Source organism: Erpetoichthys calabaricus, chromosome 4, assembly GCF_900747795.2.
Source record: "Erpetoichthys calabaricus chromosome 4, fErpCal1.3, whole genome shotgun sequence".
NCBI lineage: Eukaryota > Metazoa > Chordata > Cladistia > Polypteriformes > Polypteridae > Erpetoichthys > Erpetoichthys calabaricus.
Window position 1 is genome coordinate 248,237,609 of NC_041397.2, and position 27,528 is coordinate 248,265,136.

The 27,528-nt window shown below is 38.2% G+C and overlaps 1 protein-coding gene across 2 annotated transcripts in view; it reads left to right on the plus strand.

Annotated features, from left to right (window-relative positions):
* The window catches only part of cenpj (centromere protein J), a 50,106-nt gene that overhangs the window by 7,615 nt on the left and 14,963 nt on the right, over positions 1–27,528 (plus strand). The window contains exons 3-7 of one of the 2 annotated variants that reach the window (XM_051926172.1): positions 788–911; positions 5,586–5,852; positions 6,333–6,501; positions 11,611–11,716; positions 25,447–26,992. In XM_051926172.1, coding sequence (XP_051782132.1) covers positions 788–911; positions 5,586–5,852; positions 6,333–6,501; positions 11,611–11,716; positions 25,447–26,992 — 2,212 coding nt within the window. The remainder of the gene's footprint in view (positions 1–787; positions 912–5,585; positions 5,853–6,332; positions 6,502–11,610; positions 11,717–25,446; positions 26,993–27,528) is intronic. The other variant, XM_028800575.2, reaches the window with a different exon arrangement.

Here is a 27,528-nt window from a genome sequence, read left to right on the forward strand (position 1 = left end):
AAATTCTTGGCTTGGCAGCCATCAAATTTAACTGAACTGGAGGGATTTTGTACGGAAGAATGGTCAAAAATACCTCCATCCAGAATCCAGACACTCCTCAAAGGCTATAGGAGGTGTCTAGAGGCTGTTATATTTGCAAAAGGAGGCTAACTAAGTATTGATGTAATATCTTTGTTGGGGTGCCCAAATGTATGCACCTGCCTAATTTTGTTATGATGCATATTGCATATTTTCTGTTAATCCAATAAACTTAGTGTCACTGTTGAAATACTACTGTTTCCATAAGGCATGTCATATATTAAAAGGAAGTTGCTACTTTGAAAGCTCAGCCAATGATAAACAAAAATCCAAAGAATTAAGAGGGGTTCCCAAACTTTTTCATATGACTGTATGCCTTGGTCCAGCAGATCAGCACCTCAGCCGACATGGAATTTGTGGTGCAGCTGCTGCATCCTATACATTTACTTCTTAACAATCAGCACTGTTGCTTAAAGTTCAGGCTTCAAGCTTAAAAATAGGTAGATGTGTGTTTTTAGGGGACTTTCAAGTTCTGTTAAATGCCTTCTTGGAATTGTCCTGTTTCTCCTTACTTATACATCTATTTCCACCTTTTATAGTGAATCATTTCTGTATTGAATTTTTTTGCTGGGATTATTATCCTTTTTGGTTGCACTTTCAGTTTGTTTGTGTTTTCATGTGTTTGTTTGCCACATACAGTATATACCTGTCTTGAAGGTTAAAATGTTTTTTTTTTTTTTTTAATTTCTTAACTTTTGTTTGTTTACAGTTGAAAGAATGGCAACTGCAGAAGCAGGGGCAATTAAAAATGCAGCAGACATACCAGCTCCAGAAAGTTACTGAAGAACAGAAGAAACTTGTAGAAAGTATTTCTGCTCAAGAGGTACCTTTAGGTAAGAGATGTCAGATGAAAAGCATGGACATAAACAGTTGGCCTTACATTTTATATATGTTAAAAATACACGTAAAATATGTTAGAGACTAGTACATACATTTATATATAATAACTTTGAAATTGTAGGAAGTATGAAGGGATCTTTCTTTTGATTTCCCCCATTTGTACACATCTTTTTTAAGTATTTAAAGTATAACTTATAATTCACTTATAGTAGTAAAAAGCAGAGTAATTGCAAATGCAATAGGGAGGCATTGAATAAAGAACATTTCTTGAAGTTTACAATAACTATTTTATTAGATTTGGGGTTTTATGAATGCAGACTATAACCTTACAGTAGGCACATTTATGTGAGCAGCTTGGTTTGAGTGCAACTGCAAGTTCTGTAGACACCTAAGACGTTTGAGTTCTAATTGAAAGTTGGCAAGGAATAGTTATGGATGTTTATTACACCAAATGTATAGCAATGCTTTAGAAAGGTTAAAGAACACGTGGAAATCATAAACATTCAAGGCGTCAAGGGTCAGCTGCCATATAACTGCAAAGATATCCTGCAAGAATGTAAAAGCCTTGTATCTCTTTTTAGGTGAGTACATTTTATGAACTGTAACAAGTTATGTTGGTAATTATTGACAATATTTTTTTATAGTGTCTCTGTGTTTCAAAGCTTTGACAGTAATTATTTTAAATTTATGATGTGATCATCATGCCACGTAATATACTATTTGTTTTTATAGTCCTTCCTTTATTTAAAATAAAAAAGAATATTAGATTTACTATAAATTGCTGTAAAAAGTATTAATGTAAAGTGACTTTCCCATGCTCTGTGCACTTCCACATATTAAAATGGACACCATTGGAGTAAAAGCACAGAAAAAGGGAGTGGATGAAAGCTAATGATTGAAGTGTGAAACGCTAAATAAAAGAGAAATAAATAAAGCAAACACCTGGGCCAACACACACAAAAAAAATAAAAAGGAATAAAATGCATAATTCTAGAAGATGATGATCAAAGAAACCTAGCCCTAGATACATAATTACTGTATATCTCCCTTTATTTGTTCAAACTGCACCCATTTGACTTGCATTTAGGCTTTTTTGAAAATACACCTTTTCATTAAATATTTTGGATCTTCTTAGCTTTTCTCCTATACGGTAGCTACAGTTTTACTGACGAGGACATTAGGATACTGATTTTTGTGTTTTTGTCTTAGTCTAGTTGTTTTTCCGACTTGGGTATGATGTTAAACTGCATCCAGCCCTGCATGTAGGCCCTCCAACCTGCTGGGAAAACCTCGGGGTTGGTGGCAGAATTGGCACTCCAGCCACCATAAAAAACCTCACATTGTTCCATTCCATCTGAACTAGTGTGGTGCTGAGGTGTCACCCATTGCATTGCTGCACTCGGGTACTAATCTGGGATCCTGAGTTGGTTTGTCATGTGGTGGGTGTGGCAATGCGCTGTATCAGTATGTGCTCCTTACCAACTGCCCCCATGTGTTGTATTTATAATCATGTAGTAATTGTACTCCTTTGGGCTTGCTTTTTTTGTCTTGTTCTTTGTTGCTTTGATTTTTGCCCCTTCATTCTTGTATCTATTATCCCTTGCTTTGTAAGTCACCTTGGATAAAGGTCTCTGCTAAATTAATAATAATAATATTATTAGGGGCTGGTCATAGGGAGTGAATGCCAAGAAAGTGTATGGTTGTTAGTGTAATTTAAATGCCCTTTTAAACAGATTATTCTTAAGAGTTCTTTTGAATGGATGAATGAAATGGGCAGATCTAAGAAACGTAGACATTTGAAATTGTGACAGGTTATAGGAGGAGCCTGTCAACTGTGCCAATATAGAATTACAGAAGTCAATAAGGAATATGATAAAAGCTTATCAAATTTTTCCAGTGTTAGGAATCAAATGAATGTATAATGCATACAATATACATAATCATAAAGTAAATCACAAATAATTGTCAAATTAAATATACACGCTTACTTCAAAGGATGATTACAAAAGATGAGCTAATAGATATACATAGTTATGAAAAAAACAGCCTTGGACCCCCTTTGGTTTTACTTGTTGAAGAAGGAAGGACTGTGTGAATGCTCTCCAGGCCCTATGCAGTATGCTCATTTCCAACTGAGGGCAGTAGCATGTATAAATGAGTAGAGAGCGTCACAATTAGCTAAGCAAAGGAAGACGGTAAAACACACTTTTGCAGAGTGGAGGGAAACACCAGCAAATCTTTGAAGCACTTTAAGAACTTCAACCAGTCACTGGCAGCTTAGTAAGTGAATGAAAACAAACTTTGTCATCCAGCAGGCTGATTAAGTCATGCCTTTCCATATTATCGCCAAGGGTCTTACAATTACCAGATCACTGGTTGTGTAGGTTAAATTCTACAGCCTAGGCAAAAAGTACCAGGTAAATTTTAAAATATCAGTTTTCAGAATCTAAAATTTAAATGACAACCTTCTAAATCAACAGTTCCACTCCTGGGGAACTGACTTGGAAAACACTTGCTTGCATAACATGAGTTACCTATTGTCACTTTAAACTTAAACCGTGAATTCACTCTGGAGACAACCTTTACAGCAGACCTTTCAGGGCAAGAATTTGGGCTATGGGATTGCAGGTATCTCACCTACTTATTTTAATTTAATAAAGCAGGAAAATCTTTCAAGATAAAAAAGGAAAGGTTTTCATTATTGCTACTTTTATGTCATTATAGAATTAACTAAGAAATAGCAATTCATGATTTCTTTTTGCTTTGAGAGCACGATGATATAAACAGTCAACTGTCAGTTGAGTGAGTAGTGAGAGTATTTGGTTTTTAATACAGTGCCAAACAGCAATGAGAAAGGAACAGAGGCTTCCCATTATCCTCTGATTGTTCTACTCTTGGCTACAGTTGTCTGTCCAGCCATCTATTTTATAACTGGTGTATCAAGTTCAGGGTGACAGTTAGTCCATGCCTATATGGGCCGCCCTGGGCATAAAACAAAATATAATTTTGGATAGGGCAACAACCTTACACATTTCCAGCTACACATCACTCCAAAATAAAATCTGTATAGTTAGTGTTTCAAAATCTTTAACACTGGCCACACATTTATTAATTTTTTGAAATGCTAAGCAAATCTCTCCAATCATGTACAACATGTAGAGTGTTTTGGAGATGCACTATTAGTCCAATTTTTCTGTAATGCTCCTTGATAAAAATATTCAGTCAGGGTCTGCATGAAGGATTCAGTTTTTCCAGAAGTAACTAAAGAATGTCTCTAGTTGAGAGCATTTCAGCTGTTCAATATTTCAGGGTGTTTTCACCACTTTTTAACTTGTGCTAATTAATAGTAACAGCAAACAATTTAACCCAAACCTGTCAGGTTTTAATTAATGTGAATTTCTGCTTGGTGTTATTTCTATGTTTCCTGCTTATCAAAAATAATTTAGCCAAGTATGATTGCTCAACTGCAAGCTAAATTGCATTCAAAGGTAGTATGGGCAAAATATTGTAGAATTAACTTTTTTTAAGTGCTACTACAGTATTTCTTTAGTTTGTGACATTTTACATTGCTAGTTAGTTAAGAGCCAAGCTGGTTGCCAAGTGAAGGTTTCCTGCACAGCACTCCATTTCTCTGGAAATTTGGGACATAGGTTTCATTAATACATAATTACTTTTCCAGTTAACACTGAAAATGTTTTAAAATTATTTTTTTTTATTTCAATATAATGATGCAGTAATTCAATGTTTTGTAGGCATTTTAAGTATGTAAACTGCTAGATTTATGTTTCTGTCTTGCCATACTAAACCTGTTTTACATCCAGGCCTAAGGTCCATTAGACAATCATGCTCCTTTACTGTATGGACAATTTAAGCTTTATATATTCAAGTTTAAACACTGATATTATGTTTTAGATCTTTGAGGTATTTTAATATTGACAGTTACTCAGGTGTTGCATGAAATGTACTGTGAAATCTTACAGTAACTTGGCTGTAAAGTATTTTTAAAAAGTGGCATAGTGTGCTTCTTTGCTGAATTAAAGTGTTGGGAATTAGAGCATCAAAGACATGTGGAAAAGTAGTTTAGCTGGTCTAAACAAAGCAGAACACCACACCCTCAGACAGTTGCTTTTATACTAAGTGCTTATTTTGAATGTGTGTGTAATCATTATAGTTCACACTTATTGAACAACTGTATACTTTGCACTAGAAAAATGCTAAATTGTTTCTGTAGAAACACATGGATCCACATTGCCATAAGTGTTTCTAATTGTTATATATTTCTGGAATTAAGCTTAATTACCAAATTAAATAATTTGTGTTTATTAAAAGTACAAATTAAAAAAATGCAATTTTTGCATAAATAGTATTATTGCCAAGGTTACATTTTTTATTAATTAACTATTTATGCCTTTTTAATTTCTCTAGTTTGAATTTCAACTCTAGTTCACTGTTGATTTATCTGACATTGTGGAATTATAAGGGAATCTACATACGCTAATGTTTTCTGGATAAATCTGTATAATAGTGAAAACATTTTTTTTATTTATCAACCTTTGTGATCAATTACTATGGTGGTATTGCAGAGGTTGTAAAAAAAACTCACTAGGGATCCTTTCAGTCACAAATCAATAAGCATTTTTACAATTTCTTTTTCCCAACTCTTAAAGATTTTAGGAACAATTCAGAAGTGTGGCATCTCACTGGGGGATCTGGAAATCTGTCTTATCAAGAAATTTCTGGCACACTGAGTATTACCAAAATTGGCATTTATGAACAAGTTGCTGAAATACATCATTCCATACAGAAAAATGTTTCTGAAAATTTTCATTATCTTACAGGAAGTGTTATGATGTGTGTAGACAAGATCCATCTTCCTGATGAAAAATTAGCACCATGTCCAGAACTTGAAGAAAAATATTTTCAGAGTACATTAGGTGAATTACGATGGCAGGATATTTAAATGTGATAATTATGTTTGGTTTTGTGTCTTAAAGAAGACTAGCAAGTTCACTAAATGGTTGATGTATCCAGCATTTCAATTCAGATATACAGTAATTTAAATCATTAAAAGTAAACATTTCATTAAAAAATGTTAAAGCCACAGTATCCTTGGACTTAAAATATTTATATAACAAATATGAAGAAAAGATGAGAAAAACCAGAAAGTATAAAGGAGAATAAATATTAATTTTGTTGCTATAACACAAACAAATTATTGTAACATAATCATGAAATGAAATTAAATGACTGAGTATTTTAACTGCTTAAATCTTAAATTATATGTGTATTGTTAGTTTTTTTTTTTTGTACTATTAAAAACAGTTTGTTTTTGCTTGTTACAATTTTACTAATATCAAGTAACTTTTCTTATTTTAAAAATAATTGTAACTTTTTTTTTATTTTATATTAAACAGACTCAAGTAATGGGAGTTTGAATACTGAGCATACTGAGGAACAACTGAATGATTGTCATGGTTATGGTGAATCTCAAGCTCGCCCAGATTTCTTAGATGGAGGTTCCCAGATATGCCAGCAAGAAAAAGATTTTGTTTGTAATGAGGATTTGCTTGAGTCACAAGACCGGTATGTTAAATCCTTGCTCCTTTTTTTTTTAATGTTGGTTTGTCTTTTTTGCCAGTTGAAAACCCTCCATCCACCCCCTCCCCTTAATTAGTTTTGTACAGCACAATGATAAAGACCAGATTTTTTTAATCTATTTGGCATTGAAACATGGAATTCCGAAGGAAATGTTAGTCAAGGATTGATCTATGAACTTTTTTTTTTTTTTTTTTTTTTTTTTTAAACACGTGATAGTACTACTACACTACTTCCACTACTATTTTGATGAAAAAAGTATGTCTACTGTATATGCCAACTGTGCTACTCCAGTTGTCTAGGTATTCAGACACTCGGATGTCACCACTGCATTGTCCTCTTTGGGCCTAAGCATTTTATTGGAGGAGACTCTGCTGATTGTATTAAGTATAATGCAGGACGACATTTCAAATAGCATTGCACTAATATACTGTATATCAAAAAATGTTGACCACAATAAGCCCTAAACATTTAAATTAATTAGTTAACCTATATTTCAGTGTAACTTTTGTTAAATTTAAGTTATTGTATTTTAAAAGTGCACCATCAGGAGCAAACTGGTGAGATTTTAAAAAATGAAATCATTTAATGGAGTACATAAATAAAATTACAAATCGGTAGCAAAATTATTTTTAACAAACTGAAATATTTCAGCTACAGTATGCTGCCAGAAAGATGGCTGCTTTTGTTACGCATGGAATGAGTGATAGCATGAAAAAGAATTGTTTTCAATCTGTCTGACTGAGAGAAAAATGCTTTGCAAGGACATTTGTGATTGACCAAAGTTGATTGTTTATATGGGGCACCTTGCCTATTTCCAGGTTTCACAAAAAGTCTAATATTAGCAAATATAATGGAAGAAAAGTGAATTGCTTCGTCTGTGCATTGTGTTTGTTTCAGTGCCCAATTAAGCTCTTCTATCAGCATTAGTCAGCAAATCAACATGATAAAAGTAGAAGCAGTGACAACAGTGTGTCTAACTTTGAAGCGCCGTCTGCACACACACAGGCAGGAGCTGTCTTCCTGAGGCAAAAATACAGTAAATAACCACCATCAAAGAAAAATTGCACAGGGTCGTAGTTAAAGCAGTCAAATTTACATAACTGTGGCATTTCTGAACAACTGATAATAGACATGCTGGTGGAATGAATTTCCCACCTTTAGCCCTTCTGTGGGGTCCCTCACCTTTTAAAGAAAAACATCTGAGGACTCTCCTCTTCAACGGATGCCTATACCCAATATTCTTATTAATGTGGTTTTGATTTGGGATTGTTGTTTCTTTTTTTGTCTAGGAAAAAATAAAAACTGAGACTGCCTCATTGAAATTTGCTGTTATCATCTGAAATAATGCTAAATTGATAGCAGTATATATCTGCTAGATAGCAGCAACAAGTCAATAGATCTTATGGAAATTGCTTGGAAGGAGTGGCTCTTTACTTAGAACCTAGTTATATTATATATCTTATTGTTTTATACACTTATATATACCTATAAAATTGAATTTGTTTCTGTCTGTCTTTCGAGCATCACATGAAAACCACTCCAGAAATTTCTTTAAAATTTGCAGTTATTTTCAGTATAGTCTAAAGAAAGTGCAATAATAGTCTAACGCTAATTATAGGTTGATAAAATTTTTTTAACATTTTCTACATAAAAATAAAAAAAAACCAAAACTAAAACAACGTCAATAAAAGTTGCCTTTTTGTTGAATGTGTGTACCTTTTAACCTTAATATCTCCAAAACACAATTGGATACTGATGTGATTTTATTTCAAAAGAATTTGAAACGATATTGTAGCAAAAAATGCCAATATTACATGTTTATGTTGACTGCAATAACTATTCAGAATTTTTAACTATTTAAGCATGCTGAAAAAAAATGAGATTTTTACATTTGCTACTGAGTAACTCTAATGGTTGATCTTATAAAAAATCAGTTCCCACTTTCCTGAATGCTCATTTTATAGCAAACAAAAAAGGTCATGTTCCATTTTTGCACAGGGCAAATAATAATCGACACATTTATTCCTTGAGGTCGATTTTAACAAAAGGTTTTTAAGATAGCAAGTAAGAGGGGATGGACACTTTGTGAGTATCCATCTGGAGTGTTGCTCAACAAGATGAAGAGTGTGTGTGCCGTATGACCCTCATTTGTCTCTCAGTGGTCAATTGTATATTATGACTATGGCATATTCTACATGCTCTATGACATTTCAATATTATTACTGAACTGTTAAGATAACAATCACTACTATTCTATGAATTGTTCTTTATTGCAAAATTATCTCTATTTCTCTAAATCTTACATGTTATTTTAGGGTAAAATTTCACAATTTTAGAACAACTGTGCTAAATAAAAGATTATGTCCTTCTCCTACTATTTAGGAAGTCATAAGTGTCAGATCTGCATTTTATTTATTTTATGCATGTAACATATGTTTTGTCACTCTTCTTGGTGAAGTTGGGTAGAACAGCTAATATGTCTATATTTGTACATTATTTTGATCTCAAAATGTTAAACTAACTGTATTTTATAAATGTACAATCTATTGAAGCCACCATTTAAATCAAGAAGACAAGTGTACATGAAGGTATGTATCTTTTATAGGTTTTTCTTACAATAAATATTGTTGCTGTTTTCAAAAGCCCTAGCAAGACAATACAAGGATATAAATATAAAAGTATATTTACAGCTCTGTAGCATTTAATTAATGTCTAAAAGCATAACGTTAATATTGTATCATTGATTTTTTTTTTTAATACATGAATCCATTTTTGTGTCATACAAAATAATTATATGGTCTACCCTTCATCTAACTTTAGCTAGAAGAAATAACATTGTCAAGATGAATATCCTTCCTAAGCTTCTCTTTCTATTTCAAAACATTCCAAAATATATCAATAAATCATTTTTTAAGAAATTAGATTCAACCATAACCTAATTTATTTGGAATTCAAAACATCCTTGTATCCAAAAGGCAACCCTTCAAAGACCTAAGGAAGAAAGTGGCATGAGTTTACCTAACTTTCAATTTTATTACTGGGCTGTGCATATACAAACTATAAAAACATGGACATTGACACAAGTAGGCGAGCAGACACAGGCTTGGTCCACAATAGGAATAAAATCCTGCAGTACTTCTTTATATTCCTTGCTTTATACCCCAATAAGTACAAGTCATTGCCGATATACTAACAACCCAATAGTGCTTCACTCACTCAGAAAATGTAACCAATGTAGGAAGTATTTTAAGATAGAGAAGCTTTTATCTGTGGCACCTCTGCATGAGAACCACCTTTTTCCACCCTCTCAAACGTATGCAGTTTGTAATGTCTGGAAAACATCTGGGATTAAATCACATAGAGATCTGTACATAGACAACGTCTTTGCATCCAACGAACAATTATACTCCAAGTTTAACTTTCCAGCAACACATTTCTTTCACTACTTTCAAATTAGAAACTTTTTTAAACAAAACCTACCCAATTTCCCTCACCTCCCACCTACCTCCTCACCGGAAGAAATATTGATCAGTCTTGAGGACTCAAACAGCATTTCTATAATATATAAAAACAATTTAAAGTCCCTCCCTTTCAAAGATCCCAGAGTACAGTGGGAAAAGGATCTCTCATCATCTCAGAAAAGGAATGGAAGGTAGCAATGCACAGAATTCACTCGAGCTCCATATGTGTAAAGCATACAATCATTCAATATAAAATTATATATCGAGCGCATCTCTCTCGTTTACAATTGTCCAAAATGATTCCCGGGCAATATCCAACCTGCGAACATTGCGATCAAGTTCCATCCTCACTGGGTCACATGTTTTAGGCCTGCGCCAAATGAACATAATTTTGGACAAAAATCTTTAAATGTCTTTCAGACATCCTTGGTGTCACAATCCCTCCTAATGCACTAACAGCTGTGTTTGGTGTACTTCCCGGTGGGCTTAAAGTGGAGAAGGACAAACAAACTGTAGTTGCCTTTACTACACTATTGACATGTGGACTTGTCTTGCTTAACTGGAAGAATCCACTTAAGTCAGTGGATAGATGATGTTATATATTATCTAAAATTGGAAAAAATCTAATTCTCACTTGGAGGATCTGAACAAAACCTTTTCAAAACCTGGCAGGATCTGATAAATTATATTTCAGAATAAGCATTTAAATTGAGGAAGTGAATTCTCTCCCCTCTTTTTCTATTCTATCTATTTTTCTTCATTTATTTATTTACATATTTTTAATTATTATTAAAGTGCTACTCTGCTGACCTAGCTCTCTTTCTTATGGGTGGGGGACGAATTGTTTCAAACCAGTTTTGTTATACTTGACTTGCATGTGTGGAATATTTTTTGATTTTAATAAAATAAACTATATAAAAAAATAATCATTTTCATTGTTAAGTTATTCATGATCGAGTGAGTATGTGCTGTGTGTGTGTGTGTGTGTGTGTGTGTGTGAGTGTGTTCACCTGCGATGGACTAGCGCCCTGTCCTGTGGATTGTTCCTGCCTTGTTTGCCGGAATAGGCTCCAGTCTCCTGTGACCCTGCTCAGGATTAAGTGGCTTGGAAAATGGTATGGTATTCATGCCTATAAATAATGTTTGATTTACTTGGCTTTTATTTTGAAGCCTTATTCATTCATTATGATGCTTATTGTTACAACCTTCATATTTCTGGTAAACAACGCACACAAAGGAGGAAGAAGCAGTATTTTCAATATATGGTAGATGGGAAGAATTCATAATCTGAGTAACACAGGGTTTAAGTAGGAAAATAGATTAGATATCTGGAGTTACTAGGACTTGGTGCTATAGTGGTGAACTCGTATAAAGCATGATACATATGTGGTAATATGGTGCTATTTTGATTTCAGGTTTCTTTAAATACTTGTTACATTTCTACACATTTTCAGTGTTACTTCATGCACATTAGATAATGCAGGATGTTAAGGGCCAGAGGCAAATTGAAGTACTTCCAGACTATAACATCCTGTCATGCTCATTTGTTATGTCTTATGAGTATAATAGCAAATATTCTTATTTTCCTAATTTAATAAGGAAACTCAGAAGTTAGTTGTGTTTCCTTTATTAGGCCCATTAAACCTGGAATTGGGATGAAAATGCAGTCATTTGAAGAGATGCTGGAAGAACAGTTAAAGCTAGAAGAAGAAAGACTGAAGTGTACAGAACCAGTAAAGGTCAGTTTTCTTTGATCCTTTTGCTTTGTTCATTTTTTGAATTAGTGGAATTTATGAAAGTGAATTCACAAATGTGTTGTAGTTTATGACCATTTTTACAGATTTTTATTTATTTAGCTGTTGCTTAGAACCAGGACCATTCTCTTTATTTCTTTAGAAGTAAATCACCTGTGTGCTTTTACCTTTGGTAAATAATATGCCAATGAAGTTTTGTGAACACAAAATGGAGCTCTATTATTATGTGATGTTTGCTGTGTTGTACAGTAGAATAGTACAGTTTTTAATCCAGAGCTAGTTATACTTGCTATCATGTAAAAAAAAGGCTGAAATAAGCAATTGTTCATTTAGCTTTTCAAGTTCATTCATGCAAATGGATAAATGCTAGAAATCTGTGGCTAATACAATATTATGTTAATTTGAATTTCTGTGTTGACTTTTTTCCTTCTTTAAAATATGCCTGTGTATGTGCGCGCTTGTACATTATGTATGTATGTATGTATATCTTCTTGCTGCCACATTGAGAAAAGGATAATAAAATGCCATGGTGAAATGCAAGTAAGTAAAACTGATTAAATGAAGCTACACTGCAGAGTGAGGTTTTTTTTTTTTTTTTTTTTTGCCGCATGTTTAACTTTTTTGGACAGCTGATGCTTTTGTTTCTGCTGTTGTCATGCTTTGGGATTACTATATTTTGGATTTAGTGAAAAGTCAAGCAAAATGACACCTTTTATTGGCTAACTAAAAAGATTACAATATGCAAGCTTTCGAGGCAATTCAGGCCCCTTCTTCTGAAAAAGGTGCCTGAGTTGCCTCAAAAGCTTGCATATTGTAATCTTTTTTAGTTAGCCAATAAAAGGTGTCATTTTGCTTGACTTTTCACTATATTTTGGATTTAAATTTTTGAAGCTCAGTTTTTTTCCATCCATCCATTCTCTTCCGCTTATCCGAGGTCGGGTCGTGGGGGCGGCAGCTTGAGCAGAGATGCCCAGACTTCCCTCTCCCCGGCCACTTCTAGCTCTTCCGGGGGAATCCCAAGGCATTCCCAGGCCAGCCAAGAGACATAGTCCCTCCAGCGTGTCCTGGGTCTTCCCCTGGGCCTCCTCCCGGTTAGACGTGCCCGGAACACCTCACCATGGAGGCGTCCAGGAGGCATCCTGATCAGATGCCCGAGCCACTTCATCTGACTCCTCTTGATGCGGAGGAGCAATGGCTCTACTCTGAGCCCCTCCCGGATGACTGAGCTTCTCACCCTATCTTTAAGGGAAAGCCCAGACACCCTACGGAGGAAACTCATTTCAGCCGCTTGTATTCGCTATCACGTTCTTTCGGTCACTACCCATAGCTCATGACCATAGGTGAGGGTAGGAACATAGATCGACTGGTAAATTGAGAGCTTTGCCTTCCGGCTCAGCTCCTTTTTCATGACGACAGACCGATGCAGAGCCCGCATTACTGCGGATGCCGCACCGATCCGCCTGTCGATCTCACGCTCCATTCTTTCCTCACTCGTGAACAAGATCCCGAGATACTTGAACTCCTCCACTTGGGGCAGGATCTCTCTACCAACCCTAAGAGGGCACTCCACCCTTTTCCGGCTGAAGACCATGGTCTCGGATTTGGTGGTGCTGATTCCCATCCCAGCCGCTTCACACTCAGCTGCGAACCAATCCAGAAAGAGCTGAAGATCACGGCCTGAGGAAGCAAACAGGACATCATCATCTGCAAAAAGCAGTGACCCAATCCTGAGTCCACCAAAACCGGACCCACTCAACGCCCTGGCTGCGCCTAGAAATTCTGTCCATAAAAGTTATGAACAGAATTGGTGACAAAGGACAGCCCTGGCGGAGTCCAACTCTCACTGGAAATGGGTTTGACTTACTGCCGGCAATGCGGACCAAGCTCTGGGACCGAACAGCCCTTATCGGGGAGTCCGGTACCCCATACTCTCGGAGTATCCCCCACAGGATTCCCCGAGGGACACGGTCGAATGCTTTTTTCCAAGTCCACAAAACACATGTAAAGTGGTTGGGCAAACTCCCGTGCACCCTCCAGGACCCTGCTAAGGGTATAGAGCTAGTCCACTGTTCCGCGACCAGGATGAAAACCACACTGTTCCTCCTGAATCCGAGGCTCGACTATCCGACGGACCCTCCTCTCCAGAACCCCCGAATAGACTTTTCCAGGGAGGCTGAGGAGTGTGATCCCTCTGTAGTTGGAACACACCCTCCGGTCCCCTTTGTTAAAGAGGGGGACCACCACCCCAGTCTCCCAATCCAGAGGCACTGTCCCTGATGTCCATGCGATGTTGCAGAGACGTGTCAACTAAGACAACCCTACAACATCCAGAACCTTGAGGAACCCCAGGTGTATCTCATCCATCCCTGGGGCCCTGCCACCAAGGAGTTTTTTGACCACCTCGGTGATCTCAGTCCTAGAGATGGGGGAGCCCACCTCCGAGTCCCCAGGCTCTGCTTCATCATTGGAAGGCATGTTAGTGGGATTGAGGAGATTTTCGAAGTACTCCCCCCCACCGACCCACAACATCCCGAGTCGAGGTCAGCAGCGCACCATCCCCACCATATACAGTGTTGACACTGCACTGTTTCCCCCTCCTGAGACGCCGGACGGTAGACCCGAATCTCCTCGAAGCCGTCCGAAAGTCGTTCTCCATGGCCTCCCCAAACTCCTCCCACGCCCAAGTTTTTGCCTCAGCAACCACCAAAGCCGCATTCCGCTTGGCCTGCCGGTACCTATCAGCTGCCTCCAGAGTCCCACAGGACAAAAATGTCCTGTAGGACTTAGGGGTGGGCGGTATGACCAAAATTCTATATCACGGTATTTTTCTAAATTATCCCGGTTTCACTGTATTTTTTTCCCCATGCATGAGTGAATGTTAACCACATTTTCCACTGCAATTACTGCAGTAGACTGGCTAAGAATAACCTATTCCACTGTTATGAGAATTGTACATTGTACAAAAAAACATTTTAATGTGCACACAAGTATTAATACAGGTTTGCATGGCCCCATAAAGTGATAGTTTTCAAGGGGGTGACACTAATGAAAAGAAGGAATCGCATTGCATGACAGTTGCAGTCAAAATATAGAACCTTTTTATTGAACAAATTTTGCAAAAACTTAAACTATGATTTTGACAACATATTTTCAACCATCCAAAGAGGCATTTAGACTTAGTAAAATATCCAGAGGTGTTTGTCAAAACTTGTATTGCACTGAACATGTCTTAGAAAAGTAATAAATAGTAAATATTTTTTGTGAACCAACTACACTTTCTGTTAATGTTAACAATCTCTGTCCACTGACACATTAAACTGACTTTTTAAACAACTTTACCATCAATAAACCGCATAATATTTAAACTAATAAATAATAACAATAAAATAAATAATAGTATTATTACTGATAGCTGCACTATTACTTCAAGACTTCAAACCCAGGTGCATTACACAGCATTCACCAAATTAAAATAAAATAAAACAAGTACAACTTTGTGATGACATCCTTACCAACTGTACCATCATTTAGGCAAACTGCATTAATATGGGCCTTGCTTCAAGCTAAGCTATATACATAAATAAAATAACTGCAACTTGCATTTACTGTATAATGCTATGTGTGGTATAGCCCTACGGAAGTGCATTAGGGCCACGGTGAAGAAAAAAAAAATACAGTAAAGAGGGAAGAAAAAAAACAAACTACCGGTATATGTCAAGAATAAAGTCGACATGCTGACTTTATTCTCGACATTTCCACTTTAATTTTGACGCTTATGTCAAGATTAAAGTCAACATTTCCACTTTATTTTCATAGTTTACTTCATAATTAAAGTAGAATGTCATAAACTAAACTTCATTCTAAAATCAATGTTTAATTTACTTGATTTTCACAAACCCCGTCATAAGTTAATGCAGCACATTAAATGCTTTGTGTTGTGTTCCCCGACCCAGTTGTTAATCACTATGCTTCTTAAACTGACTTCCTATGCACTAAGAGGAGGCAGCAATCACCGCACAGAATCTATTCATTTCATGGTATTCCTGCTCTCTAAAAATTTAGAATGCTAAGATAAATACTTGATATCATTTTCATGATGAAATGCATTAAAGCAGGTATTAAACAAGCACGGTAGTGAGGCGGTAGTGCTGCTCCCTGGCAGTAAGGGGTCCCCAGGTGTACGTTCAGTGTAGAGACATTTATGGCAGGTGTGACGAGGCTCCAAAAAACTGGATGTATGAATGGGTATTGCACAGGTTTAACTTTAAATATTGTGTAAATGTTGGGTTTGTGATCTGGTGGTCGGAGACACGAACACAGAATTCAATGCATGTTCTTCTGAGCGGGCTTAATTTATTGCACGCATGCTGTCTCTATCTGACGTACTAAAACCCCAGTTCCTATCCATCCTTTTTCTTTCTCCACATAACCAATCACCACACGATAAACGTCTTTGTGAAATTAAAACTAGTTATAAACTTAGCCCACGGAGTGTTCAGAACTTTAAAAATATCTTTGTTATACATGTTTAATTATGCCATCCATTCAGAGTTGCGCCCATCTCTGAACAAGTCGCCAGCACATCGAAGGATAAATACAAGCAAAACATACACTAGTAGGGTCAATATAGCACAACAAAACCCCACATCCTACATGACTTTGAAAGGAAACTGAAGCGCCGAGTAAACCCACCAGAAAAACATGCAAATGCAAGGCAGGCACGCCGCCGTGCCCCCATATGATTAATGCATGCTTTAATGCATTTCACCATGAAAATTATATTAAGTATTTATTTTAGCATTCTAAATGTTCAGAGAGAAGGAAGATCATGAAGTGAATGTATTCTGTGCGGGGTTCGCTGCCGGCGCCTCCTCTTAGTGCAAGAAGAAGTCAGTTTAAGAATCACTTAACACAAAGCATTTAATGTGCTATATAACTTATGACGGGGTTTGAAAACATGTCGCCACACTATTACACAGTACCCAGGTACATTACACTGTATTGAAAACAAATGAAACAAGTACAACTTGGCTTGCAGTATTATCCAGTAGTATAGAAACAGTATTTACACATCTGACCTTTTAAAACTAAAGTATCTCCTGGCTCTCTGTCCATTTTCACCACGCAGCATTCCTATGCTACCGCCCACTATTTGGTGGTGTAGCAGTGAAAAAGAGCCCTAGTGCAACAAATCTGTGTTTAGCGGTGTAGCAGTGAAAAAGGTCCCCACTTGAACAGTTTCCCGCTGCGCCAAGTTCCGAACGTCGTTTAGGCAATTTAAACCGGTGTTGCGGTATAAGAAAAATCCATATCATAAAAAAAATGAAAAACGGTTTTCGGTATGAACCGGTATACCGCCCAGCACTAGTAGGACTCCTTCTTCAGCTTGACAGCATCCCTCACCGCCGGTGTCCACCAACGGGTTCGGGGATTGCCGCCACGACAGGCACCGACCACCTTATGGCCACAGCTCCGGTCAGCCGCCTCAACAATTGAGTCCGAATGGGCCATGTTCCATGTCTCTATGTCCCCCACCTCCCTCGGGATGTGGTCGAAGTTCTGCCGGAGGTGGGAGTTGAAGCTACTTCTGACAGGGGGCTCTGCCAGACGTTCCCAGCAGACCCTCACAACACGTTTGGGCCTACCAGGCCTGACTGGCATTCTTCCCCACCATCGAAGCCAACTCACCACCAGGTGGTGATCAGTTGACAGCTCTGCCCCTCTCTTCACCCGAGTGTCCAAGACATGTGGCCGCAAGTCTGACAACATGACCACAAAGTTGGTCATCGAACTGAGGACTAGGGTGTCCTGGTGCCAAGTGCACATATGAACACCCCTATGCTTGAACACGGTGTTCATTATGGACAATCTGTGACGAGCACAGAAGTCCAATAACAAAACACCACTCGGGTTCAGATCAGGGGAGCCATTCCTCCCAATCTCGCCCTTCCAGGTCTCACTGTCATTGCCCACATGAGCATTGAAGTCTTCCAGCAGTACGAGGGAGTCCCCAGAAGGTATGCCCTCTAGCACCCCCTCCAGGGACTCCAAAAAGGGTGGGTACTCCGAACTGCTGTTCGGTGCATATGCACAAACAACAGTTGGGACCCGTCCCCCCACCCGAAGGCGGAGGGAGGCTACCCTCTCGTCCACCGGGGTAAACCCCAATGAACAGGCTCCAAGTCGGGGGGCAATAAGTATACCCACACCTGCTCGGCGCCTCTCACCGGGGGCAACTCCAGAGTGGTAGAGTGTCCAGCCCCTCTCAAGGAGATTGGTTCCAGAGTCCCAAGCTGTGCGTCGAGGTGAGTCCGACTATATCTAGCCGGAACCTCTCGACCTCACGCACTAGCTCAGGCTCCTTCCCCTTCAGAGAGGTGACATTCCACGTCCCAAGAGCCAGTTTCTGTAGCCGAGGATCAGACTGCCAAGGTCCCCGCCTTCGGCCACTACCCAACTCACACTGCACCCGACCTCCTTGGCCCCTCCCATAGGTGGGTTTTTTTAGTTTAATGCATCTACTGTATGTGATGTAGCTGGTTAATGTCTTCAAGTAGTATTTTTATTGTAATGTGAAAAAAATACTAATAGTGTCTAATAGGACAGGTCCAAAAGAATTTTACATATTCATAACTTAGCGTTCTACCTTAAATGTTTTTGCAACACATCCGTTTTAAGTTTATTTCTATACTGGCACTTCTGTTAAGATTTCCTGAAGGTATTCACCAAACCATATTAATTCTTCTTATCCTCAAACTTAATTACATTTTTATCTTTATTTATTGAATGTACTGTATCTTGAATTTCCAATTTCTGAACTTGGGCCATAAATATTATGTAATTAGCTTATGTAAAAAGCTGGCCTAAATTTATCTATCTATCTATAGAGATGTATAGATATAGATATCGATACAGATATATAAATAGAGATATATATCTATCTATAGAGATATACAATGTGTCTGCGTGGGTTTCCTCCGGGCGCTCCGGTTTCCTCCCACAGTCCAAAGACATGCAGGTTAGGAGGATTGGCGAATCTAAATTGGCCCTAGTGTGTGCTTGGTGTGTGGGTGTGTTTGTGCGTGTCCTGCGGTGGGTTGGCACCCTGCCCGGGATTGGTTCCTGCCTTGTGCCCTGTGTTGGCTGGGATTGGCTCCAGCAGACCCCCGTGACACTGTGTTCGGATTCAGCGGGTTGGAAAATGGATGGATATATATATATATATATATATATATATATATATATATATATATATATAATATACACAACCCCAATTCCAATGAAGTTGGGACGTTGTGTAAAACATTTAATAAAAACAGAATACAATGATTTGCAAATCCTTTTCAACCTATATTCAATTGAATACACTACAATGACAAGATATCGAATGTTCAAACTGATAAACTTTGTTTTGCAAATCTTCACTCATTTTGAATTTGATACCTGCAACACGTTCCAAAAAAGCTGGGACAGGGCCATGTTTACCACTGTGTTATATCACCTTTCCTTTTAACAACACTCAATAAGCGTTTGGGAACTGAGGACACTAATTGTTGAAGCTGTGTAGGTGGAATTCTTTCCCATTCTTGCTTGATGTACAACTTCAGTTGCTCAACAGTCTGGGGTCTCTGTTGTCGTATTTTGCGCTTCATAATGTGCCACACATTTTCAGTGGGAGACAGGTCTGGACTGCAGGCAGGCCAGTCTAGTACCCGCACTCTTTTACTACGAAGCCATGCTGTTATAACACTTGCAGAATGTGGCTTTGCATTGTCCTGCTGAAATAAGCAGGGACATCCCTGAAAAGGACGTCGCTTGGATGGCAGCTTATGTTGCTTCAAAACCTGTATGTACCTTTCAGCATTAATGGTGCCTTCACAGATGTGCAAGTTACCCATGCCATGGGCACTAACACACTCCCATACCATCACAAGTGCTGGCTTTTGAACTTTGTGCTGATAGTAATCCAGATGGTCCTTTTCCTCTTTGCCCCGGATGACACAACGTCCATGATTTCCAAAAACAATTTGAAATGTGGACCCGTCAGACCACAGCACACTTTTCCACTTTGCGTCAGTCCATCTCAGATGAGCTCGAGCCCAGAGAAGCCGGCGGCGTTTCTGGGTGTTGTTGATATATGCCTTTCACTTTGCATGGTAGAGTTTTAACTTACACTTGTAGATGTAGCGACGAACTGTGTTAACTGACAATGGTTTTCTGAAGTATTCCTGAGCCCACGTGGTAATATCCTTTACAGAATGATGTCGGTTTTTAATGCAGTACCGCCTGAAGGATCGAAGGTCACGGGCATCCAGTGTTGGTATTCGGCCTTGCCGCTTACGTGCAGAGATTTCTCCAGATTCTCTGAATCTTTTGATGATATTATGGACAGTAGATGATGAAATCCCTAGCAATCCTTGCAATTGTACGTTGAGAAACGTTGTTCTTAAACTGCTGGACTATTTGCCCACGCAGTTGTTCACAAAGTGGTGAACCTCGCCCCATCCTTGCTTGTGAACGACTGAGCCTTTTGGGGATGCTCCTTTTATACCCAATCATGACAAACACTTGTTTCCAATTAACCTGTTCACCTGTGGAATGTTCAAAACAGATGTTTTTTGAACATTCCTCAACTTTCACAGTCTTTTGCTGCCTGTCCCAGCTTTTTTGGAACGTGTTGCAGGCATAAAATTCAAAATGAGTGAAGATTTGCAAAACAACAATAAAGTTTATCAGTTTGAACATTCGATATCTTGTCTTTGTAGTGTGTTCAATTGAATATAGGTTGAAAAGGATTTGCAAATCATTGTATTCCGTTTTTATTTACGTTTTGCACAACGATCCAACTTCATTGGAATTGGGGTTGTGTGTGTGTGTATATATATATATATATATATATATATATATATATATATATATATATATATATATTCACAGCATTCGTTGTCTGAATCACAATCTGATTGTATGGGTGGTTACCTACCAGGTAACGCTTGTGGTTGGCCAGCAAGTCAGCTAAAATCCACCACGGTGCCCTCAGTTGTGCGAAGCAGATCATAGAATGGTTGAAAAATAGTTTACTGTCAAATGATGCAAAGAGTACGCGACACGTGTTTCGCCCTAATTCTGGGCTCATCAGGCGTACACACTCACTGCACTCCCTTACGGGAATCGAACCTCGGACATCAGCGCTAGAGGCGAAGCCCCTAACATTGCGCCACGGCGTGTGGTTCGTTTATTTGACAGCATGTAGATCGGGGTAATTACATATATACATACATACTCACATAAAAAATGCTCAAAAAAATTAAAGGAACACTTTGAAGACAGCTCAGATTTCAATAGGAAAAAAAATCCTGCTGGATATCTATATTGATATGGACTAGGTAATGTGTTAGAAATGAAAGGATGCCACATTGTTTGATGGAAATGAAAATTATCAACCTACAGAAGGCTGAATTCAAAGACACCCCGAAAATCAAAGTGAAAAAATGATGAGGCAGGCTAGTCCATTTTGCCGAAATTTCATTGTAGCAACTCAAAATCATACTCAGTAGTTTGTATGGCCCCCACATGCTTGTATGCATGCGTGACAACATCGGGGCATGCTCCTAATGAGATGATGGATGGTGTCCTGGGGGATCTCCTCCCAGATCTGGATCAGGGCATCACTGAGCTCCTGGACAGTCTCAGGTGTAACCTGATGGTGTCGAATGGACCGAAACATAATGTTCCAGAGGGCTTTTGTTGGATTTAGGTCTGGCGAGCGTGGGAGACAGTCAGTGGTATCAATTCTTTCATCCTCCAGGGACTGCCTGCATGCTCTCGCCACATGAGGCCATGAATTGTCGTGCACCAGGAGGGACCCAGGACCCACTGCACCAGCATTGGGTCTGACAATGGGTTCATGGATTTCATCCTGATACCTAATGGCAGTCAAGGTGCCGTTGTCTAGTCTGTAGAGGTCTGTGCGTCCCTCCATGGATATGCCTCCCCAGATCATCCCTGACCCAAAACCAAACCGGTCATGCTGAACGACATTACAGGCAGCATAACGCTCTCCATGGCTTGTCCAGGCCCTTTCATATCTGTCACATGTGCTCAGGGTGAACCTGCTCTCATCTGTGAAAAGCACAGGGCACTAGTGGTTGACGTGCCAATACTGGTATTCTATGGCAAATGCCAATCGAGCTCCACGGTGCTCATCCTGTTCCTCCTTGCCCAGAAGTGTTGATACCAGTCCAGTTGATGGTTTAAGGACCTTCTATGGCCCTGTCCAGCTCTCCTAGAGTAACTGCCTGTCTCTTGGAATCTCCTCCATGCCCTTGAGACTGCTGGGAGACACAGCAAACCTTCTGGCAATGGCATGTATTGATGTGCCATCCTGGAGAAGCTGGAATACATGTGCAACCTCTGTAGGGTCCAGGTATCATGCTACCAGTAGTGACACTGACCGTAGCCAAATGCAAAACTAGTGAAAAAACAGATGAGGAAGGAAAATGTCAGTGGCCTCCACCTGTTAAACCATTCCTGTTTTGGGGGTCTTTTCATTGTTGCCCCTCTAGTTCATCTGTTGTTAATTTCATTAACACCAAAGCAGTTGAAACTGATTAACAACCCCCTCTGCTACTTAACTGACCAGATCAATAGCCCAGACATTTCATTGACTTGATGCTATACTCTGATTCAAAAATGTTCCTTTAATTTTTTTTGAGCAGTGTATGTGTGTGTGTGTAGCTGGAGATCCACAAAGGGAGAAAATGAATCACGTATCATAAAGTAGTTTTTATTCCTGAGCTTTCAGCTCTTGCCAGGAGCTGTCATCAGAGGTTAATGATTAGACTTACAAGAATCAAAGGCAATATATAGCAAAATAAGGTGGGGGGGGGGGGTAGGTTGAGTGTTGGGGGGGGGGTATTGGTCGTAAAGTTTTATTTATTATGAGGATGTTCTTCTTAAGTTTGCATATGCTGGGTTTATGTCCTAATGTCTGTTAATGTTGTTTTCGTTTGATAGCCAGCTCTCTGGCACTTTTAGTACTGGCCTTAAATCTTACTTGTACATTGTCCCAGTGATTTTGTATGCGTATAAATCAGTGATCGTGAGTTCTTCCTTCTGATGGCGTTGCAATGCTCCTGTATACGTGTTGCGATTCTTGATGTTTGTCCCATGTATACCGCTGGGCAAGAACTGCATGGAATGCTATAAACTGCGTTTTGTGTTTCTGTTGCCGATTTCTTGTTTTTGGCATTAAAAAGGACAGTGCGCAGATTGTTCGAACGCTTGTGTGCTTTTCTGACGCCTGATTTGGACAGGATACTTTCTGCACCTTCTGACACTCAGTGATGATAAGGAAGTGTGTGCCAGATGGGATGGGGGGCCAGATTCGAGTCGATTGTTTGCTGGGTTCTCTGGCGTCTCCTGTGTAGGCATTGTTTAATGAATGTCTTGGGGTATCCGTTTGAAGTGAAAAGATCTGAATACATAGGACAAACTTCAAAAAGAATCGCAACATGTATACAGGAGCATCGCAACACCGTCAGAAGGATGGACTCACAATCATTGATTTATACGCATACAAAATCAACCGGACATACATTTAAGTGGGACAATGTACAAGTAAGATTTAAGGCCAGTACTAAAAGTGCCAGAGAGCTGGCTGAATCTTGGCTATCAAACGAAAACGCCACTAACAGACATTTATACATAAACCCAGCATATACAAACTTAAGAAGAACATCCTCATAATAAATAAAACTTTACAACCAATACCCATCGCAACCCCACCTCATTACCTGCCCCCCCAACACTCAACCTACCATCCCTCCCCCCTGCCTTATTTTGCTATATATTGCCTTTGATTCTTGTATGTCTAATCATTATCCTCTGATGACGGCTCCTGGCAGGAGCTGAAAGCTCAGTAATAAAAACTACTATGCATACAAATGCTACAAAAGCTACAAATAGATATATAAATTTCTCCATGCTGTCTTTTCCATCCTTTTTATTTCCTTCATTCTAGTCTGCCATCCATCATTTTCTTGGAACGTGTCTCTTTGGGCATGTGATAGATTTGTCCTAGCCATCTGATCCTTTCTAACTCTGGCTTCCAATATAGCTCCACCATCTCTCCGTTTCGAGTTCTACCAAAATCCTTTTACATATACAACTCTAAATATTCGATATACACTAAACCTTTAATTCCCATTTTCTCAGCAATTTTTCCTCTTGTACTAAAGTTCACATCTCCTAACTGTAAAGGACAGTGAGTTGAACCATTGTTTAATAGTATACGTCTTGGCTCTTGGCTTATGCTTCTGGATCAAAAGAAGAGAAAGCATGTACAGAAGCTATGGTTCCTCAAGAGCAATCTTGCTATTCCCTGATTTCAAGTGCTGTTGTTTTCAGTGAATAGTGCGGTACATTTAAATTCCAGCATTTCTCAGACTAGTTTCTGGCAAACCTTCTTGTCAGTGTTGTGTAATTGTGTAGCTAGCATGCATTTGTTTTTTCCTATATTAACAAAAACATTTTTCTCTTCGTGCCAGGCTGTGATCAGGCCATGATATCCCTCTGAACTGCATACAGCCTTTCATTGCATCATTCTATTCACAATGGTTCCACAGGAATTTGTATTGCATTTCTTTCTCAACTTTCTTTTCCATGAAGTGAGCAAATGACCCCATGTAACATTCACATGGTGCCACATCTTCCTCATAGATTTTTTTTATTTACTCCCATAACTTCTTCTCTGTTCAGGACCTCCCATCATAATCCATTCAGGCACTACCTTGCCATGCCCCCGACTGCATCTTATGTTCACCTTTTTTTCTGGAAAGTCCAGTCCTTCCTCCTCCTCTTCCTGTTCATTTCTCAGGTTGGCCAAATTGTGCAGTCCATTTTGGATGGTTTATTCATGCACTTTGTTGCTGAGGTAAGACTTTTCCTGGAAATCCCTTGATCCTATCCTTGGGTTCTTGAAAACTCTTCAAGGCATATTTTAATCAGCTCTGAGCCTGAATTTAAAGAGACTACCTGTCTTTGATAGATTACCATTGGGTTGAAATTTTCTGGATTCATAGCTGATATTTCCACACAGTAGAGTGATTCATTACATAATGCACGTAAATGGCTTTAAAACCCTTCCCAGACCATCTGAGCTCAATTGCTGAAACCAAACAATATCATAGGTTTCTGTTATTCAAATAAGATGAAGCTCTCCATAATACTGGGTAATGGCTCTCTGATCATTTGCAATTGTTTGGATGTACCTGATTCTAATTTTAGACATTTGATAAATTATGAAGGTAGGGCTATACTAACGTTTTGTGTACAATACTGTTGATTTAAATAATACAAATGAATGAATAATTAATTTGTTTCAATGTTGTTTTTTATTAGAAATTTGATAAATATGTCAAATAGTTACTAAATATCCTTTTGACCAAAAACAAATCTTTTCATGTGATGCATTTGCTTTGACATACCACTGTACATTATGAAAAGCTAGGCTCTTCTTCACAAAGAAGTCAATTAATTAAATATTTGGCTAAAATTTAGCAGAGTGAAGGCAGGTTAAAATTTCATGATTAAATTGCAATATACATTAATTAGCTAGCATTTGTAATTTGCAGTTAACTTTAATCTTAATTTATCTTTGCTATATCTAGACAAAGTAGTCCCATGTTTTTCTAATTGCTCTTTTTATTTTTCAGATGTCTGCTAAAGCTGAAGTTAAAGGCAACATTAAAAGACCATTTCTGAAGCGTGGGGAAGGTTTAGCAAGATTCACAAGGCGTAGTTTTCCAGTTAAACCACCTTGTAAGGAAATGCAACCTAGTAACACTGAAAAGGTTGCACAGGCAAAATCTGTATCAAAGATAAACAAGCCACAAGTACAGCGCAAAACATCTGTGCTAAAGAAAAAAAATCTCTCTGGTAAAGATATTGGACTGCAAAAAAAGGCAGACACTCACACTCTCTGCAAAATGAACCATATACAAGAGACTAACAGTTTTGGGCACCAAAGTGGAGAAAACACTGCTGAAGTTCCACCCAAACTGTTAACTGAAACAAAAATACAAGTAAAACCTGTGGAAAAAACACTAGTGAAACCATTTCCTGTAAAAACTAATTGGAGTAGTGAGGAGGTTTCTAAAGTTAGTGATTCTATAAGTGCTAAAATGCATTCATCTACTAGTTTAAACCCAATGACTTATGAAAGAAATAAACAGTATAGCATTTCAAGAACTGCAAGAAATGTTCCACCATCTGGACAGGAGTATTCATTTGATTTATCCTTTCAAAAGAAGATTGAAAAGTGGGATGAAGAAAAAGAAAAAGAGAATCTTGAATTGAATGAATTTGAAATGTTGGAGCAAGCTGCAGATGAAATATCCTTTTCAAGCAACTCCTCTTTCATGCAAAAGGTATTGCATTTGGATGTGCAGGGGCAAACAGGGCATAGATTGTCTTCTACACCCATTAAGACCTTAAAACAACATCAGCAAACTGCTAAAATCAGCCCATTTACAAGAGATGGAAAAGTGCAGACTTTATCCCAAATAATACAAGAAACCCTAGACTCCAAAAGAACACCGGTAGCCAGCAACAAGGCTGTTATTTTAAATTGCATTTCAAAAAAAAGTGCAAGCATTACAAATGACCAAGAAGGAGCAAATAGGTGTTCTGAATCTTGTCAGGATATTTCAGATTCAGAGGTGGAGGAAGATGATACAGCTTTGCAACCCTGCATAAATCAAGGAGTATTGAGATCTGAGATTACTCCGTGTCAACATATCAACCTCTATGATAAAACCGCTTACCAAGATCACACCAAAGAGAGTGAAGATGAAAGTGATGGTGTGGATGAGGTTGGATATACAAGTGATGAATCGACTGTTATTGAAAAGAAATGTAAACTACAGCCAGGCAATATAGATCCCTTGACCTTTGATGATGATGATACCTGGAATGATCTGGAGGTGTTTGACAAACATGCTGGGAATGATGAAGTTGTTGATAGCTTGCATATTTATTGTACTGCAATTGACCGAACTGTAGCAAATAAAGAGATGAAAAGAAAGGTGGCAAATGGAAAGACTGGTGACCGCAAATCAGGAGATACTTTTCTTGATAACAGAATAGAACAGCAGCCAGCATCAGAATTAATGGTGAAGCTTTTTCCATCTCTGAAGCCTAAGAACAAGCCTGCGGTAGTTCAAAATACTGTGACCAGCACAGAATCCCAGCAAAGTCCAGGTTAGAAAGAATGTTCTTTCATAAATACACTGCTGTATCATAATGTAATAAAATCTGAGAAATGATGGTGAAGATGATGGATAACATCTTAGGTTTGTTGGTCTCTAGTGGCAGTGAATCATTGTCAGTGGAGAACAAGACTTTTCCTGGGCTAAAAAGTATGGTATATAATTGAAATGTTTGTATAGTGTGCATATTTCAAATTCAGTGTACCTTATCTTTTAATACATTTAATGGATACCTAAAATTTGAATAAGGTATTAAAAAACATGGTACATCCGTTGTTATTATGCTGATAATTTCTTAATATGTTTTTTAAAGTAACGGATCATTTGAACCCACTAGTGACACTTATTAAATTTACAAATGTATACAATATGGCTATTTACAGTGTGTATAGAAAAGAATCGCCTCCTTTGAAATATTCCCTTTTTTTTTTTGCTTTACAGCCTTAAATGAAAACACACAAACCAATATTTTTTTCCAGCTGTACTTACTCAATGCAATCTATAACATCCAAGTGAAAGATATCACAG